Source organism: Panthera tigris, chromosome B2, assembly GCF_018350195.1.
Source record: "Panthera tigris isolate Pti1 chromosome B2, P.tigris_Pti1_mat1.1, whole genome shotgun sequence".
NCBI lineage: Eukaryota > Metazoa > Chordata > Mammalia > Carnivora > Felidae > Panthera > Panthera tigris.
In genome coordinates, this window is record NC_056664.1 from 76,451,342 (window position 1) to 76,471,232 (window position 19,891).

Consider the following 19,891-nt stretch of genomic DNA (forward strand, 5'->3'; position numbering starts at 1 on the left):
CAACAAAAAAACTCTTAAGTCTTCCAGTTAAAAAGCAAAATAAATGAAAACCTATGCAGTCTCATCAAACCTTAGAAAACGAAGCTAAAAAAAATCTGAATGTGTAAGAAAAAAAATTACCTACAAAGCAAGCACTGCATTCGAATCAAGACTATTGTAACACAGGGCGGGGCGCCTGGGTGGTTCAGTCAGTTGAGTGTCAGACTCCTTTTTTTAAATTATTTAACATTTATTCATTTTTGAAAGAGCATGAGCTGTCAGCACAGAGCCCGAGGCAGGGCTCACACTCATTAACTGTGAGATCATGACCTGAGCTGAAGTCTGACTGAACCATCCAGGTGCCCCAAGTGTCAGACTCTTGATTTTGGCTCAGGCCATGATCTCATGTTCATGGGATCAAGCCTTACACCAGGCTTTGCACAGACAACGCAGACCTGCTTGAGATTCTCTCTCAAAATAATTAAAAAGAAAAAAACTGTTGTTACACCAAATAATGGAGCAGTACCTCCAAAGTTCTGATGGAAAAGAATAGTGCAGCTAGAATCCTATGTCCAAACTGTCAACCAACAGTGAGGGTGAAACATTTTCCAGTGTGCAAGACGGTTTACACTTCATGTAACCTTTCCTGAAAATATTACCAGAGAACATATTGCAGCAAGAACAAAAGGGAATCTAAGAGGAAGCAATGGAACCTAAGAAAAGTGGAGTCCAGCAATGGAATGGAAAAAAAAAAAAAAAAAAGAAAAAAAAAAGAATCCTAATATGACAGTAGTACACAGCACTAAATATGATTAAATAGCAAAACAGCTTATAAAAAGAAAGGTAATTAGAAACTCAAAAAAAAAAAAAAATCCAAGTCATGGTTTGTATTTTAGCTATGGCATGAATCCAAATAAAGGAACATTAAAAGAATTCATTTTATTTCTACCTTAGAATTTTGCCTTCCCAAGGACACAAATTTTATCAAAATAGGGTTATCTATGAATCTAAATACATTACCATTATAAATGCTACGTTTTGTCTATCTTCAGTCTAGAGGCAAAATAAAAGATAACCTGTTATAAAGTGCCATAAATCTGAAAAATGATAGCAGGAACCGGGAGAGGAAGGAAAAGTAATAAAATATCGAGGGGCTCCTAGGTGGCTCAGTAGGTTAAGTGTCCAATTCTTGATTTAGGCTCAGGTGGTATCTCACAGTTCATGTTTGCAGACAGTGGGGCCTGCTTGGGATTCTCTCTCCCTCTCCCCTGATTGTACTAGCTCTCTCTCAAAATTTTTTAATGAACTTAAAAAATAACATATTGAGTGTGCTTCTTTATATAGTGAGGATCAAACAGATACTAAAATTGGTATAAGTAGAGGCTTAAGTGTAGTTTGAGTAATAAAGGTAATCAACTGAATTTAAAATAGTTCGGCAAAAGAATAGAACTAGTTTAAGCTAAACTCCTCACAAGGGGTAACTACTACCTAAATTTAGTAATTAAGAGAGATGTGCTCCCTTTGCCCCTATCCCCCACTCATGCTCTTAAAAGGAAAAAAAAAAAAAAAAGAGCGAGAGAAACAGTAACCACTATATAAGAACTACAGAAGGGGTCCTGTCTGTAAATTGGATGGTGTGAGGAGATGCAGACTTTCTGTGCTATCTGAATGCTATTTCATATGCTGCACTAGCTCCTGCTTTCCAGGTATAACTCTTATACAATTCAGCTAAATTATCAACTAAGTATATACAACACCTTTCTCCACTACTCAAAGTAGGAGATACAGTATCATATGAGATGCCTTAAATTCAGCCTCTGTTTTTAAGTGATTTAACTTCAACAATCTACCAACTGAAAGGTAAATACAATTATTCATATGCATGCAACCAATCATTGCTCATTATTGTAAAATATAGTAAGTAGCGATTAGTTAGAAATACCTGTGTTTTTTTTAATTAAAAAAACTGTTTTCAAGACTTTCACTTCAGGTTAGCCTTCATGCTTTTCTCAGGTATAATCACTTATCCTCTCTAAAGTACTCTGCAAAACAAGCCTAAACAAATTTTACAGACTTAAAACCAACTATACTTCATGAGCAAAACAAGAATTCAATCTTTAAGTATTCCTTCCTCATAGAGGTTTGTAGTTGGAATGCTGTTTCATTCAGCAACCTGGAATTAAGCTAAAAATCAACATAAAGGAAAAATTGCTGAGCTGGGTTATAACTTCAATACTTAAAAAAAAAAAAAAAGCAGTCTTTATATATATCACAAGGCCAACTGTTCCCTTAACTTCCAATTTTTTTTTTAATGTCAGATGTACAATTTAAATGTGAATCTTCATGATCTCAATTTACTTAAAACATTAGCATTACATGTTCATTTTAAAAAGCTTTCTAATGTATATTCAGTGGTTCCAAATTTTTATTCCTTTTTTCAAGTTAGCAAGCCATAATTAAGCCTAATTCAGCAAATAAACTAAATTTCTACCAAACCGAAAAATATTTAACTATTTTTAAGTGCCTAACCCCTCTGAGTCAGATTTCCCTGCCCTGGAGGAGCTTCCATTCTAAGAGGCAAAAGAAACCATAAAGAGAAGAAATTGAGTTAACTTCAAAGAATAAGTAGCACTGGTAATTTAAACAGACTGATAAAAAGACACTTGGCCCAGATAAACTGAAGTAACTACAATTATGTCCTGCTGGGGCCCTAACTATGGCTGATGCTGTCCTAAGTGCTAAATGGATCCTCAGGAAACCAAGAGATCAACTAACATTTCCTGATATAATTTTAGAATGTTTTTTTCATCATTATTTTAATTCTATTTTATAAAGGAATCTGAAGCTGGGTTCCTAAAGAAAAAAGTACCTGTCATTAGTGTTGAAAGATTTTTAAGAATTCAATTTGTGCAAATTCATGGGGATTTTAACTATTTCAAGAAAAAAGCAAGGGAAATATTTTTTTCAAAACTACATGTACTGCATTTGCATGTGGCTGCAGAGAATTAAAAAGCGTATCTACCAATTTTCATAGATGACCTTTGACATACTGTTCATTACTTTTGGTTTTCCTACAAACTCCTTCCAAATATTGACAATATATCAAGATACACAATTAGTATATATACTTTTGAAGTATTTCACATGTTAAGGAAATTAAAGCAATTTCAGAAGCCTAATTCCTGAGCCTTCCAATTAAAGCAACATAAACACTAACATATTAAAGACACCTGAAAAATGAAGTCATAAGGGGGTGCCAGGCTGGCTCAGTCAGTAGAGAATGTGACTTGGGTTTGTGAGTTTGACCCCAGAGTTGGGTGTACAGATTACTTAAAATCTTAAAAAAAAAAAAAAAAAAAAAAGTGTTTTTACTCATGACATAAAACAGATGCATAGTTTTACTTTGTGTTCAAATGATGCAGTACTGACATTTTCTAATTCCCATAGGAAAAAACTGGGACACCTAAATTCAAAAGCAGTATTATATCACACAAATGACATAATTATTCAGATTTCCTTTACCTCATTTGAACTTAACAGCATTAAAAGAGCCACATCACATCAGATATAATGTTAGAACTCTTCTTGGTATGTTGCAGGTTTCTACACTTAGACCCGACTTTGAAATCTAAAGACTCTTCTACAGATTTTATATCATGAACAAGCCCATATCCTTTAATCGGTGGTTAACAGCCTGTCTACATCAAAAACCCTTGTCTTTACCCTGAAGTAAAACTTGGCTGTAGTTCATAAATGATAGAAGATACTGATCTCCTTAGGTATCCTAAAATTCTCTCCAAAACAGTATTTCGTCACAACAATCTTTTCAGAATACAGACTGAAAGCCTAAATCAATCAATGACACTTAATGAACATTGCAGATAACTGCCTTTAAACTCCCCTCAGATTAGAACTTATTTGAAACCACTTTACAACGTGAAAAATCAGATATTCACTGAAGACTGTAAATTATTCTAAAATGTGTTAAAAACACATTCTAGGAAACACTTGGAAGACACTAATTTCCAAAACAGTTTATTAAGATTTCTTCCTTACCCAAGTCTTATTCAGCAGTCTTGATTTCAACAAAAAAGTACTAGTTTGGTCTCTGCACAGGCAGTCAAATAAAGCAACATAAATTGTTTTTAAAATGCTCTAGCAGTATTTTTCAGGTATAAAACTTCCATGACTGCCCTGAAAAGACAAAAGCTTCTTTTCACTAAATATTAGCACAAATCTTGGTTATCCTAAATACAAACTAAAATCCACATGAAGTGACCTACTAAAGCAATTTTTGTCCGGATGAAGTGGCAAAACTACCACTACCTGCCCCCACCCTCCAAGAAATTCTAGGGCTATGAACCAAACCCTTCCAATGTATTTACAAGTTCCCCATTCTTTGATGATTTGCCATCCTAGCTTAATGGAACCCATTTTAAGCTGAATTCACCTTCCTAGACGTGCAACATTTTATTAAAACAGATCATTTGTTCACTCCACTCTCCTGATTCACTTGCAACCTGAATCATTTCCAACCCTTCAGAGAAAGATGGTGATAGAGAATGGAAGAACACTGCATGATAGGGTATGTTCCCAGAAAACCAGAACCAAATTACCATTAACTTCTTCATTGAGTCCACTGGCATGTGTGTGACCACAGAATATTTTCACCAAATAAGTGAAGACCAACACTCTATGTTTACATCTCCCCATCATGTGCTTGAATTAGGGATCTTGGGGCATCTTTTTTTTACCATTGGCTAGTCACTTTGCATGTATAATCAAAAGGCGAAGAGCTCTAAAGATTCCAAGTGTCTATTCACAAGCTGTTAAGTGAAAAAAGATGAAATGGAGGACACCCACAATAATTCTTGGACTCCTGGAGATCCTAAGACATGCTACAAAAATAGGTCTTTATTCTTAGGAAAATATAGTCAGAGCTAGCTTCCTTATGCTATACATAAAATCTTAACATCAGAGGCAGTACAGATAGTACAGATAGTTTTTGAACTGATCTCCAAACAAGCACAAACCCACTACGTTTAAAAGAACAGGTAAGTTGAGGTTTTTGGCAAAAGACAGTACTTCACACATCTAATCCAAATCAAAGAGCCTGCAGACAGTTGTTTTCAGTGAGATGAAAGGAATGAAATAAATATAAATTCTATGGATAAATAAATGTAAGAGACAATTTAAATAAGCTAAGAGAACTAATATTTCTTTTAAATAAAAGTACTAGTCAGGTACAAGCTTTTGTTTCTCAATGCCAGACTTCTAAATGTTTATCAGACTACTGTTAAAATATTAAAAACCTAATCCTGGACCAGAGCATTAGTTATAATACTGTTTTGCATTCATAAAAAAGATGGTTTTTCCAACTGAATGCTTCTGGTCCTGAAAAATATTTTATGTATATTACTGAAGGCAGACTGTGGTGCTAATAGAACTTATGTCTTAAGTACTTTTTAAAAAAGTGACAGACCAAAAAGTCCATCTATTACTTTGCCCACAGTTAAAAATGTCTTTGAATATTGGTTTATAATTAGCATCTTAAGAAAAGTAGTGGCATGCCCTATTGAGTGGTATCACTGAGTAAATGCTACACTTTAAAACATCATCCTCACAAGTCTGTTCATTTTATGTATTGTTAAAGTTTTTTATTCATTCATTTTATACCCACCAATCAATTCCTATGGTCAGATAAAAATTTGGTTTTATGGAATACATCACTGGGGAGAAAATGGTCATGGTGGGTATTAGGAATCTGAACAGTCATTTACTCTAGGGTTAGCTCCTTCTCCTAAATGCATGAAGTCTTCTACATTTAATTTCTCCCCTTAAAATAGAAACATGTCTTACTCTATAATAACAAGGTGATCTTTTGCTGTTTCTGATCAACAGTGACTTTGGCTTAGCAGTCAAAAAAAGCTGCCCTGCATGTGACAATTTTGTCCATCTAGCATGTATTCATCCTGGTTTTAAGTCTTCCCAAATATATACAATACCCGAGATCACCCCATCAATCCATTCCTATTAAGTTCCTATTTTATCATGAGGAAATGTTTGTATTTTGTCAAATCAGATTTGCAATTGATAAATTTCTCATGATGCTACAACCACCATCATGAGTGTGCAACCGCTCTTTTTTGTGCTCAACCCCCACTTCATATCTAGTATCTGATTTAATTGCAATGGCTGAAAATCTTCCACAAAAAGCATGTTTGGGAAAATATACAGAACACAATTTCCTCACAAAGCAAATTTCTGAAAACTGATTAACTGAACTGATGATCACTTTTGATTGCCAAGTAGTCTGCAGAAACAAAATCTTGCGTCTGTTTAGGTAACTCAAGTTTTCTTGTTTAACAATCAGAATGCTTTAAGGATACATTTTTCACCCCAAGGAAGGGACTTGACTCTTGGATTTAAGACCCATTCCTTGACAATATATACAAAATTTGACTTGTTATCTGTCCATTCTTTGAAGCTGTCAAAGCCAAGAACCCATAAACAAATCACAAATAGCAATAACCTACATTAGTTAACATTCCCCTTTTAACAGGTTGACATTTTTACTAAAGGATTAGTTATTTTTGCATTTCCATTTCTCATATCCCATGACATTCCATATAAATTGCATTATTGCTTTATAGGCCACACAACATTCAAAAGTATGTTTATATGCATTGCCTGTTTTCCTTGATCTCTTATTGATAAGAGTTTGATGCTGATTTTACTACAGAAATTTAAGTTTGAAAATACCAGTTAGTATTTCTTCTCAGAACTTAATTGTTCACATCACTAATCACTACATGCATATTTAGCTCTGATTATATTGCTCAAAAACTGCACCCATTATCAGAACAGTGCAAATGATATTTAATTTTAAAAGTAATTATAATGGCTTGAATTCAAAGTTATTCAAATGAACACTGTCAAGTAATTTCACTTGAGCGTGTATAGATTTCATTACCACTGTTTACATTACCCATCAATTCCTTACAATTTCTTTTTATCATCAGTTTTCCCTCCCAAATCCCCAAACTAAGAATGCCAAATAGTCTTGGAAACCCACAGCTCCATAGTTTAATGTTTTCTTAAGAACACATTTGTGAACTCACAAAAATGTTCATCTTTCAACTCTGACAATGCAGTTCTTACTTAAGTCAAACAAACCCATCCTAAAATCCCAACAAATAATTCTGAGAATTAACTTAAACACCTTGACAGTGTCCCTTAAAAAAGGGTATGACAGTAAAGTGCCAATAGGCATGGCAATGACCTCTTTGATGGGATCATTTAATTCCTTGGAACTGGGAAACGCCAGCACCAAAGATTACACTGAGATTCAATTTTACTGAAGGCTACATTTAGTTTACCCACTTTCCACAACCTATTGTACTCATATGTTAGAATGAAATGTAAATGTTTTGTGTAGCCCTCAAACTTACACTAAGATTTGAAAGAGATGTACTTTAAAAAAGCACGGGGTAATATATAAAATCAGTGGCAGAAAGTTTCATTAAGCACCAGGAACTAATTTTTGTCACCCCATACTCATTTTGTAGGTAAGTTTCAATAACCGGCAAGGCACATTTACATATATTCCAATGAATACTTATTGACAAATTTTAAATTACACTCTATGTCCCAGCTATCCCAGTAACTGACATACAACATACTAAAATGGTTTATTAAGGTAACATAAAAAAACCAATTAATGTGAAACATACAGGCTATTGGCAACCACTATTCTAAAATTATGTAAGTACAAATAAACATACTGAAATGTGTGCAATTCTAAGTTTTTAAACCAGAATATTTCTACACTAACACACATTTATATTAATGACACATAAAAAAAATAAAAACTTTATTACAAAAATAAGTTACACTCGCCTCCAGCTTACAGTATAAAACAATTTTATTTGCAGGAATGCAAAATGATTGTTTGCCATGAGCATTTTGAACATATGACATGTCTAATTTTGTTAAATTTGCATTTACTGGGGGAACTGGTGTGTATAAAACCTTAATTAAGTATAATAAGCTCTGATCTTCATCGTGGTGCCTATTGGGTATGTGATATAACTGCAGTATCCCTTTGGGGAAGGGGAAAAGGGATTTCTTTATACCAAGTCCTAATTAAATTATAATTTCACTTTTGACTTTAAGCTATCAATTTAGGACTTGGCAAAAAATTTTTGAGGGTGATTCAATAGAGGATGCTTCACCACTGAACACTCACTGTCATCAAGGTGCTTTAGAAAATTAAAAACATAGCACAAATGATTGTACTCTATTCTACAAGTTATCATGACCTGCATAAGAAATGGAAAGCTGATTCACATTTTTGCAGTGATCAGCAATAAGAAATGCACTAATGAAACATACCTTTTACCTAAAAAGCTAAACTACAGCCATATACTAATTTCTATGATTTATGAAAAAACTTCAAAATATCCAAATGTCAGGCTTCGCTGTACAATTGTCAGTTTTAGTCTGACTTTTTTATAAAGGGACACTGCAGTATTTAGTACAAGTTCGGATGCACTTTTTTGAACATCTGATGTCTTACAAAAGTAACATCTTGCTAAACTATTATACATCCAAATAACTACAATATCTGAAGAAGCAAGGCTGCTTTTTCAGCCACAAAATACGACAAAAGCAAGGCCTGTTATGATGGTCATGAGGAAGTCTTACAAGCCTCTGAAACTAAAGGCAACTAAGAATGTTACATTTGGTATATTAAAATCTTACCCTCATATCATTTAACAAGCCTTGCTTTTATCTACAAAGATTTTCTATGTACAGTACAGACAGGGTATAGTTCAATCCTCTGCTACTGAGGTAGTTAACCAACCCTTTAAAAAAGGTTCTGAAAAGAACCACTATCTGGAATGCCTGACTAACCAGCTCTGATGATTACACCTGAAACTGCATATCTGAACACAATTCAAAAGTGATTACTATAAAAAAGATATAGACAATCATGATTAACCTTGGTGAGCAGAAATAAAATTTAAGGATACCAACAATGGCATTCATCTATACCACTGCAATAAAATTTAAATGCACAAATTCAAGAGAATATTTCAGAAAACCACTGCTGGGATCCTTAATTTAAAAAAACAGGGGAAAAATCTACTTAGAGCAGATTTTTTAAAGAGAAGAACTTTATTCTTTATTAAGATACCATGCTAGAAGTTATGAAGGATTTCTGTTGGAACACATTTGGAAAATAGAGTAGCTTTAGTTTAATAACTTGCACTGCAGAGAAAATTGTTAAAGAAATTCATATCAAAGTCCAAGTATTAGTTCAATGTCCTGTATTTGATTCCATGATCTTCATAGGAAGGTCTTCTGCAACAGAATATGCTCCTATACAGCCGAGATATTTAAGGTTGCTTGATTTCCTTACCATTACTCCACTGCAAGCTTCTGGTGTAATCCCACATAGCAAGTCAGTCTTCATTGTAACAGGTCAGGACCGGCCTCGACCCCTTTTCCCTGCTAGCCAGGTAACAAAAGGAATCAGTTAGATAAATCATTTTAAATTAATAATGTGTACATACACAATGATAACATTAAAAAAGTAAATAAAAGCTTCAACAGTAATTCTTAGCATGTCTAACCAAAAGGTTTCCTTGAATAACTATTAACTTTTCACTTGTTTTGAGGAGAGGTTATAGTTTGTTTTTTGCCCTTTGTTGGGAGAGGGTGAGGGGACAGGGATGGACTGAATTGAGGTTTGAAAACCCCATTTGTTCACAAACTGATTTTATTTAAAAAAAAAAAAGAAAAGAAAAAAAAGAAAATCTAAAGGAAAACCTAACAGAAGTTACACCTTAAGGCATTTGCCCCCATTAACTTTCAAGAAATTCCTGTTTTTGAACATGAAGTAGTGAAGTAATCGTAAAATATGCTGAAAGCAAACATCTGAGATTTGTTTGACCTTGACATTTGAAATTCACTTATTAACATTTTTTAAAGATGCATTCTGTCTTTTCAAGTCCTGTATCTTTCACATGTAGCCTTCCTGTTAAGTGTAAATCTTTAAATTTAGGGGAAATGGAGGTTCAGAAGTAGGGAGTAGATTTTAAATGTTTTCACTGTTGACAGTCTACCCCCCCATTCTAATATTTAGAAGATTTATATTCTCCCATCATATTGCTACATAGACCGTACGGTCAAAACAAGATTAGAATACAAATGATTACAAAAATCCAAACTATTATATCTTTAATACAAACCAGTCTGTGAAACAAACTTTTACCTTTCAGATATGTATTTGCTTACCCAAAACTAACTCCAGGGCTTTTTTTTTTCCTTTTAATTAGGGAAGCATGGTGATATGAACAGAATTCAACTCATAAATTATTACCCACACCTATCCCCAGTGTTTTTACACTAGAGGTCTTTGCTGCTTTCTAGTCCCATGGTGTACAAAACAGTAAAGAGACAATATATTCAAACTGAGTTTAGGTTAAAAGTTAGGATAGACTTACGCAACTCAAAATGACTTGTCAGTGTGACCTGCAACCCTTTGAGACTACCTGCATTTGTCCTTGTTATATATTCATGATGATTAAGAGCTCTAAAATACTTACCAACTTAAACTTACTACATGTACTACTTTTTTATTTTTTTCATGGGAACATGGAAGTATGTTGTAAAATAGCACATTAAACCAGCAGTAAACTGCAACAAATCAGTGTTGTGTAATGTGCAGACATATTCCACACAAGGATTAACAAGGCACAAAACCCTTTAATTGGCCTTGACATGCTACACAATTTGAACCAAATTTGCAGGAAATTTTGTGAAAAACGAATTGTAAACACAATTTTAGTAAGTATACATTTAGGTGTGAATTTTTTATTGAGATAAACAACAGCATAAAGAATACAAGTAGCCAAAATGGTTTTGAAAAACCAAATTAGGTCAAAGTTCTAAATTAAAAATAGCAGTTGTGTTTCAATTTACCTTATTCTAGCAATTTAAGTTGGTAACATACAAATAGTTATTCTGATACAAGATATTAAAGACATACTCAGTTGTAATCAACTACCTCTCAAGAAACCAAATCTAAACACTACTGGAAACATTTTATACACTACAGCCAAATGGACTTGAGCCAAATTTTCTCAAGCACAAATGCAAACTCATTAACTATTTCTTTCAATATCTAAGAATATCTTTATTGAAAAAAATTTAAAATAAAAATAAAATCAGTTCGCCAGAAGCAGTTAGAAGTGTGGCTTTGTTCGTGTCCAAGCGGATTGTTAAAATATATACATAAAGGGAAATCTTGCCAGATGTCACAAATTATAGCGGCACCCGTTCAGATTTAGGGCCAGTTTCTGATCAACCTATCAGTCTCCAATTTTACAGAGGCCCTACTGTTTCTATTTCCACTGTTGCCCAAAAGTATCCTGATAAAACTCTTGGTTTTCAGATTTATAACCATAGTTACCAGAATGATCACCACCTTGGAGCGGTTGCTGAGCAATGGGTTGGGAGCCCCAGTTCTGATTATTGGTCTGGCGCCGCTTGGAATCTGGCTGGTTGTACCCATCAGCTTTGCGCTTTCCTCCTACATTTCCACCGCGGCCACCCCTCGCACCACGTACCCCGCGGCCTCTTTGTTGTTGGGCACCTCCTCTCGCACCACGAACGCCTCTTGCTGATCCAGGACCTCCTCTCTGTGAATAACCGGCTCTACCGCGGGGAGGAGCAGCCCCACGACCTCTGGATGGAGCAGCACCCCTTGCTCCTCTACCACCCCTTCCTCTAGCTCCAACTTGAAAATCTTCATAACCATAGTATGGATCTTCATATCCACCACGATAGTTATGGTAATCATAGCCATAATAATCATAATAATCTTCATATCCATAATAATCTGGAGGATATCCATAACCACCTCTACCTCCACGCCCTCGACCTCTTGTTGGAGGGGGCATATGAGGTGGACCATAATAGTAGTAATCATCATACCTATTAAAAAAAAGAAAGAGTTTAGAATTTGAATCAAACAGTAAGGGAGTTAACAAGCAGGCAACTAACCATTTGTAACAATTCAAATAAGGTTTTTTGTTCTATATCGTTCATGTAACTTTAATTATTTGGGGGGGGGGAGGGGGGATTATCTGCCCTGGATAAATTCATAGCAGTAATAATGATCAGCAGGAATACATATCAACAGGCATCCCAAAATTAAGTATCACAAGTCATTACTTGTGAACCTTATTATTCATAATTCTATAGTAGCAAGCCTAAAATCCCATCAAAGAATGCTTACAAATTGTCAGGCTGTCAAAATTGTCACTTTGAATTGTATTTCCTCTAATATTCCATGTCCATATACCCAAAGACCATTTATTATATAAAATAGAAATAAAAACTAGGACAAGCAAATGGTAAAATGTGTAAAGTAAGCAAAGTTTACTATAGTAAAACTTTGGCAAGGACTTTAAAATTTTTCCTACTCCAGTAATAAATCAGTAAGTAGAGTCAGTCTTAAAAGCAAAATATGCTACTTTCCCCCCAAAAAAACACACCACAACTATAGTAATACAGGAAAAAAAAGTGGCAGAGCATCATACAACACAATATGTACAACAACAACTGGCGGGAACACTTTCCCCAAAACTCTACATTGTTTTCTCAGTGTTATTTTCACAGTAAACATAAACACAAGAAATGTTCAATTTTAGGACTACCAAGTATCTTCCATATTAGAATAAAACTCCCACTTAAAATGGGCTCTATTGCCCTTTCAAAAACAAAACAAAACGTCTGGGTGGCTCAGTTGGTTGAGCATCCGACTCTTGATTTTAGCTTAGGTCATGATCTCACCAGTGGGGAGATGGGAGCCCTGTGTCAGCATGGACCCTGCTTGGGATTCTCTCTCTCCCTCTCTCTGCCTCACCCTTGCTTGTCTGTGCACTATCTCTCAAAATAAACAAACATGGGGGGAAAAAAAACTTTCATTGCTAGACCCAAGTTACTCTTGCTTACTATCAACCCCAAACAATATGCATAGGTATGATGGGAAAAACAAAAGCTAAAAAACCAAAGCTATAAAATCTTACTTTCAAAAATAATAGAGAGAAAACATAAAAACCAGTATATGGGGGCGCCTGGATGGCTCAGTCTGTGGAGCATGCAACTCTTGATGCCGGGTATGTGAGTTTGAGCTCCATGCTGGGTGTGGAGATTACTTAAAAATTAAAAATTGTTAAAAAAAAAAAAAAAAAAAATCAGCATATGCTTAGATACTATCTAAAAGGAAATATCCTTAATATTCCAATTTACATTCCATAATAGTACAGTACAATTGATATAATTCCTTATACCCTGGGAAAGCATTCTTCATTTTATTTGAACCCCAAAATACCATGAAATGCATAAAAATAAGCTTCTTTATGAGAATAATTTACTCTTGTGTTTATTTAGCATGTTATTTTATACTCAATTCATACAGGCCCAGCTTTTCCCTGTTTCAGTGATACATAAAAAATGCTACTCTCATTAACTAGGTTCTCAGATCATTTTGTTGTGCCGTGCTAATTGTCTTAACTGACAAATCACCTTTTTGTCACTAAATAACACAATGACAACAGCATGCAGTCATGCAGTGATTCTCAACTGAGATTTTTGCCCCTCAGGGGACATTTGATAATGTCTATAGACATTTTTAGCTGTAACTTGGGTGGGGGAGGATTCTACTGAAATGTAGTGGGAGGAGGCCAGGGATGTTTGCTAACCATTCTAAAATGCACAGGACAGCCCCCCCATAACCAAGAATCACACAGTACAAAAGGTCAATAATCACAGAGAGATTGAGAAACCCTGGTATAATGGATAAGAGTGAAAAACCACAGGGCCAGACTGCCTTGGTTCAAATTCAACTCCACTACTTACTAGCTGTGAGACTGACCTTGGGCAAGTTGACCTCTGTGCCTCAGTTTCCTCATCTCAAACTGGGGAATAGAGTACTCAACTCACAGGGACGCACTGAGGAGTAAGTAGGAATGTGTGCTGTAGTTTGTTAAATTAAAAAAAAAAAATCAGTGAATGACTGCAGCAAGTTAAAAGTGCAAGCATCACATGCAGTCATCCCTTTTGGCCTGTTCTCCTCAAATATTAACAGATACAGTGACATTCCCCACTTTCTATTTACTATCACCCTCCACCTACAAACTTATAACTGTTTTACTCACTTTTCTAACATAATCTCCTACACTTACTTTCTGCCACTGAATGAATAAAACCATCAGTTAACTGTCTTCTGTAACAGGGAAAAGTTATTTTCACTGCAGAGTATACTCAAGGGGTTTGAGATATAGAGCATTTACTTCCCCCTCAAAACCTAACTTTCTATAATCTTTTTCCTTATACTACCATTAAGTCTATAAAGCACATCTCTTTAGTCCTAAAACAAGTATAGATCACTTGGATAATCACAGTACGAGACATCTTACATAATTCAGTCTGATCCCCTTTTAAAATAGAAGAAACTGAGGCTCAGAACTAGCCAACTTGCCTAACCACAACTGTCAAATGCAATAATTTGATTACATCCCTGATTATGAAATAAGAGAAATAAATAGAAGCACCCTGACCCTTCTTTTGCATCCCACACAGAGCACTGGGCAGAAAACTGGCCTGAGATACAGTTAAGTTCAGTGATTCTTGTTCTTGCATCAAATAGCAATTATCCATCTTCCTCCTCAGAAATTAATTACCAACTTCAAGTTTTTAAATTGTAAACTTCATTCTTACCCAGCTAAAAGTTTCATTCACTGTTAATGAGCAGATATCCTTTAACAGATACTCTAGAAAGATCCAATTTATGCAATACATTACACTTAGTTGTTTTTTTACCTCAATACTATGTTACTTGATTAACTATACTCTTTTTTCATTTTTCAAAACCCATATATGAAATCTCTGAGGTGGCAACAGGCACTATGTATTGGTAAAAAAGCCTCTTTCAGATATAAAGGAAGCAGAGTTTATCATAATTGGGAGATTTAATATTTTCTACTTCTGAGAGAAAAAACTCTCCATCCTTTAACCAAATATATGAATGCTTGTGGACAGCTAATATTTAAAACACATAATTCAGGAGCACATTCTGTAAAACATAGCAGGAAATATCCTAGACTGATTTTCATTTATTACACAGAATTCTAGTTATTTAGAATTATGATTATTTTCACAAGTATGACCAATAGCAACAGCTCAATACACATTTCTTGAAATTCTGGGCATTTCTCAGTGGCTCAAAGCTTTCAAGTATTCTTTAAGAAATAAAGGCATGTTATGCAATTATTTAACAGGTTTGAGCAATACTTGTTTTTCATTAATCTACCAACATTTTAAATTTAGACAATTTTCACTTACATTTGATTCTTTGCTGCTTGCCTCTGAGCTTTTCTTTCTTTCCTTTTCTGATCTGGTGGCTTAGCAAAAACAATTTCAATATTTTCTCCCTCCAAATCTTTGCCATTCATTTCTTCCATAGCCTTAAAAAATGAGGTACTGATCAACAGAGAGGACTTTAACAACAATTTTAATTCCTTTGAAGTCAAAAAATCAGTTCATTAATGTTGGAAGGATGAGATCCAATAGGACTGTTAGATTTTTATCTAAAGATCCAGCTCTTCAACTTATTAACTTTTTGACTTAGTTTAGTGAGTTATACAATTTGCTAAGGCCAATAAAGGTTAACTGGAGTAGATTACATGACCTCTGAGTGTCCTTCAACTTTTCAGAATACTCTTGATACTAGAATGACTAAAAATCATTAGTTTAATTTAGATGCCTACAACAGTTCTTTTACCTTGACAGCACCATCTCGCTCATCAAAATGAATGAAGGCATAATCTTTTAGTTTCTTCACTCGTTCCAGTTTCCCAAACTGACTAAATGCTTTTTCTAAAATCTCTTCTGTTACAGTATTGGCAAGGTTACGTACAAACAGAACTTTTACCTGAAAATTAAGAAAAAAACAGAAACTCTCTGTGTATTTCCAAAGGGTTCAATTTCCAGGATGCCACCACCCCACCCACCATACATAGTTTTAGTCATTACCCATTAGACAAACATCAGAAATATTATATGACTAAGTTTTCAACTCATTTGAGTAAATACCGAGGAATGACTGCTGGATCTGATGAGTGAAAAACCTGAACAGACACCTCATCAAAGATACAAGCATACGAAGAGATGCTCAACCTGACGTCCTTAGAGAACTGCATTTAAAAGCAACAATGAGGGGCACCTGGCTGGTTCAGTCGGTGGAACACGCAACTCTTGATCTCGGGGTTTTAAGTTCAAAGCCCCACACTGGGTGTAGAGAGTAGTTTTTAAAAATCTCTTTAAAAACATAAATAAAAACAAAAACAATGAAATGCCACCACATACCTATTAGAATGGCCAAAACCCAACACTAACACCACCCAATGCTGGTAAGGATATGGAACAGAAACACGGCTAGTGGAAATGCAAAATGGTACAGCCACTGTGGAGAACAGTTCAGTTTTTTTTATAAAACTAAACATACTTTACCATACAATCTGATGATTGCACTTTTTGGTATTTACCCAAATCGGTTGAAAACATGTCCACATAAAAACCTGCATATGGTTGTTTACAGCAGCTTTACTCATAACTGTCAAAATTTGGAACCAAAATGTTCTTCCGTAGGTGAATGGATAAATTGCAGTACCTCCAGACAATGGATTATTATTCGGTGTTAAAAAGAAATGAGCCATCAATCAAGCCATGAAAAGACATGGAGGAATCTTAAATGCATGTAACCAAGTACAAGAAGATGATCTTAAAGAGCTACATATTGTATGATTCCAACCATAGGACATTTGGGAAAAGGCAAAACTATGGAGACAATAAAAAATCAATAGCTGTCAGGGGTTAGAGGGGATGGTGGGGATGGTGGGGATGGTGGGGATGGTGGGGATGGTGGGGATGGTGGGGATGGTGGGGATGGTGGGGATGGTGGGGATGGTGGGGATGGGGGAATCAGAGAGGATTCCTAGGGTAGTAAAACTATTCTGTATGATGCTATAATGAATGCATATCATACATTTGTCAAACCCATAGAATGTACAATAGAATAAATCCTAACATGAACTATGGACTTGAGAGTACATAAGAACTCTGTAAGTTTTTCAAAATAAAGCAAACAATGCTTAACAGTTTTTATTAAATTAGTAATTACTTTGTAATCAATGTAATCAAAGATGGAGGTGGTCATTTCCTACTAATGTGAATTCCATGCCTTGAGATAGTTGTTGAACACTTAACACAGGTGGTCAAAACTAATTAGAATCTGCTTCTGAAAGGTGGATAAAGAAGGGAGGGAGCATTCAAAATACTGACAAATTCTTTTAATCCAGAAATCGCCTCCAAGTACAGTTATAAAAGTTGACCCTTTGTTAGGAAACATCATTTCCTCCTAAAATACCTGAAATAACACCTAAATTTAATAATCCAATAAGAACTTAATAGGCCAATGGAAAAAATAATATGAAGTATTTTCTGTCCTCAAGACTACTTATCCTTTAGTAATACTCACAGTTCTGGCATTCACACTACTTTCTTGATTTAAGTGAATGAGCTGTATCTGCTATCCTATCACCATTAAGAGGGTTTCTTAAATGACAAAGAGTAGAATAACTTAACTAGAACTGCACTAGTGAGTAAAGTGTTGACTCAAGAGATGTTTGTTCTCATAGGATGTCTCAACTGACTGCTGAAGCAGGATACCTAATAATAGCTAAACCTTGTAACTGCAGCAGCTCTGCTGAGGCCAATACAGTTCACTATTTTTAGGAGTAGGACTTTTAACACAAAAACCATGAAAGCTAATGGCGCCATTCTCAAAAATGCAAAAAAAATTGCTCTTAGAATACACACAAAACTGATGGTGAATTACTTCCACAGCATGTAGGCTAACTACTCATCATCATGAGAGTGACAGCTACACAATTATGATTGAGTGTCCACAAATAAATTTTTATATTTACTCTCTATGCACTTGGTTTCATTTCTGATGTGTGGCCTTTATAATAAACAACACTTCTCTCACTTTCAAAAACATGGTTTTGTGAAAAGTATACAATTCATTTTGTAAGTTTCTTACTTCTCTAAAGCCTCCCGAATCCCTTTTGCCACCAACCCATCAAAAAAAAACTGACTGTCATTACCTTTGCCATCACTTCAGGATCAGGATCTTCTATAGGATCAGCCCATTCAACAGTTCCAACATTTCCCCAGACCTTGACTTTACCACTCATTAACCTACGCCTTGCCTGGGCAGCTGTTTTGTGATCTTCATATTCAAGGAAGCAAAAGCCTCTGTTTTTTTTCTTGTCATCTGGTTGGTGGTATAAAATGACGTCTGTGAGACCCTCTGAAAATAAGCAACCATTCCAGAAAAATTAGGTAAAATAAGAAAAAAGAAGATCAAAGGATTTTTCTACTACTTGAATATAAAAATGAAAAATAATCTCTTTTCTTTGAAGATGTTCTCAAAATGTTCTCAAAAACATTGGTCCAGATAACTGACCTAATACACACACCTTCCAAGTGTTCTCAACACAAAAATCCCCATGAAAAAAAATGTATTCTTTTTAATTAGACCCAAGGACTATTCTTCCAATAAATGACAAGGGGCATAAAATTTTTACATAACAATTATAAAAATGGCAGTGTAAGTCAGATATGGTTAGACACTTTTCTCATTATGTAAATAAACATTAAAATTCCTTTTGATGGCACTTTCCTGGCCTCAGATATCAGTAACTATTTCAAATGAGATATTAGTATCACGTAAGATTTTGAATGTTCCTGGAGACTGGTAACAGTCTGATAATCTGCTAAATATTCTAGGCAGACAAAACAATAAAATAATAAAAGCAGCTTGGTTTGGTCACTATTCTAAAAAATGCTTTAGATTTCAAAGAAATTACACCATACTGACATTGATTATATAATCTCTTGCTTATAAAAATACTTACCATTCCAATAATTTAGAAAACCTAATCATTACAGAAACAATCCCACTAAGAATGTCAAGCTAGCACCTAAAAATGCATAAAACACACAGATTCCAAAACGAGATGCACAGATTCTGCAGATAGTTCAAATCTCAACTGCATTCCTTATGAACTACACAGCATTCAGCAAGTTATTTCCCAAAACCCTCAGTACCTGTTTTCCTTATCTTACTTACAAAATACTTACAGAATGGAGCTACCTATCTCCCACAGTTGGGAGTAAGAATGCCAGTCAATAAATGTAGCGTTTGTAACAGTGTTTGACATGCAGAAGTACGCAATTACCTTCAGTATTAGAAGTGCATCTCCTTCCACATAAATCCAACTTACCTGTTACTTTGCTAAATTCTTCAAGAATCTGTTCCTTGGTTTTACTCTTAGGAATAGAGCCCACAAAAAGCCTATTGTTGGCCACTGAGATGCAGACACCAATGTGTTTTCCAGAACGAATTTCATGATTATTATACTGAAAGGGGAAGAAGTGTACCATATTTTTAAAATACTTACAAAATATTTTATTATAAATGATTATAAACATAGATGCAACTTTTTAGGCAAATTTCAATGCTATGTTTATCAAGTATTTTTATCCTTTAAAAATATAGTTAGCATACGTAAGAGGAAATTGTAATCTGCGACAGATATGAAGATTACACTGACAAAACACTTAAAAAGTTTATGAATTAAAATAACGCAAAAATTTGTTAAATCCTTGAAACTTAGGAAACTTGGTAAATTAGGAATCAGGTCTGAGCAGCTTAAATTCAAAACTGCTGATTCCACAATACCTTAATTTCTGCTTAAATTCATCCTGGCAA

The 19,891-nt window shown here is 34.8% G+C and overlaps 1 protein-coding gene across 6 annotated transcripts in view; it reads right to left on the bottom strand.

The window, feature by feature from the left end:
• Positions 1–4,873: 4,873 nt before the first annotated feature.
• LOC102953565 (synaptotagmin binding cytoplasmic RNA interacting protein) overlaps positions 4,874–19,891 on the bottom strand; it is a 30,552-nt gene continuing 15,534 nt past the window's right edge. For 3 of the 6 annotated variants that reach the window (XM_007076905.2, XM_007076907.2, XM_042986768.1), the window contains 5 exons: positions 19,404–19,539; positions 18,222–18,427; positions 15,836–15,985; positions 15,397–15,518; positions 9,949–11,982 (listed from right to left, as the gene is read on the bottom strand). In XM_007076905.2, coding sequence (XP_007076967.1) covers positions 11,391–11,982; positions 15,397–15,518; positions 15,836–15,985; positions 18,222–18,427; positions 19,404–19,539 — 1,206 coding nt within the window. In that variant the 3' untranslated portion in view covers positions 9,949–11,390. Of the gene's footprint in view, positions 9,496–9,948; positions 11,983–15,396; positions 15,519–15,835; positions 15,986–18,221; positions 18,428–19,403; positions 19,540–19,891 lie in introns of those variants that run through there. The other 3 variants (XM_042986769.1, XM_042986771.1, XM_042986770.1) reach the window with 3 other exon arrangements.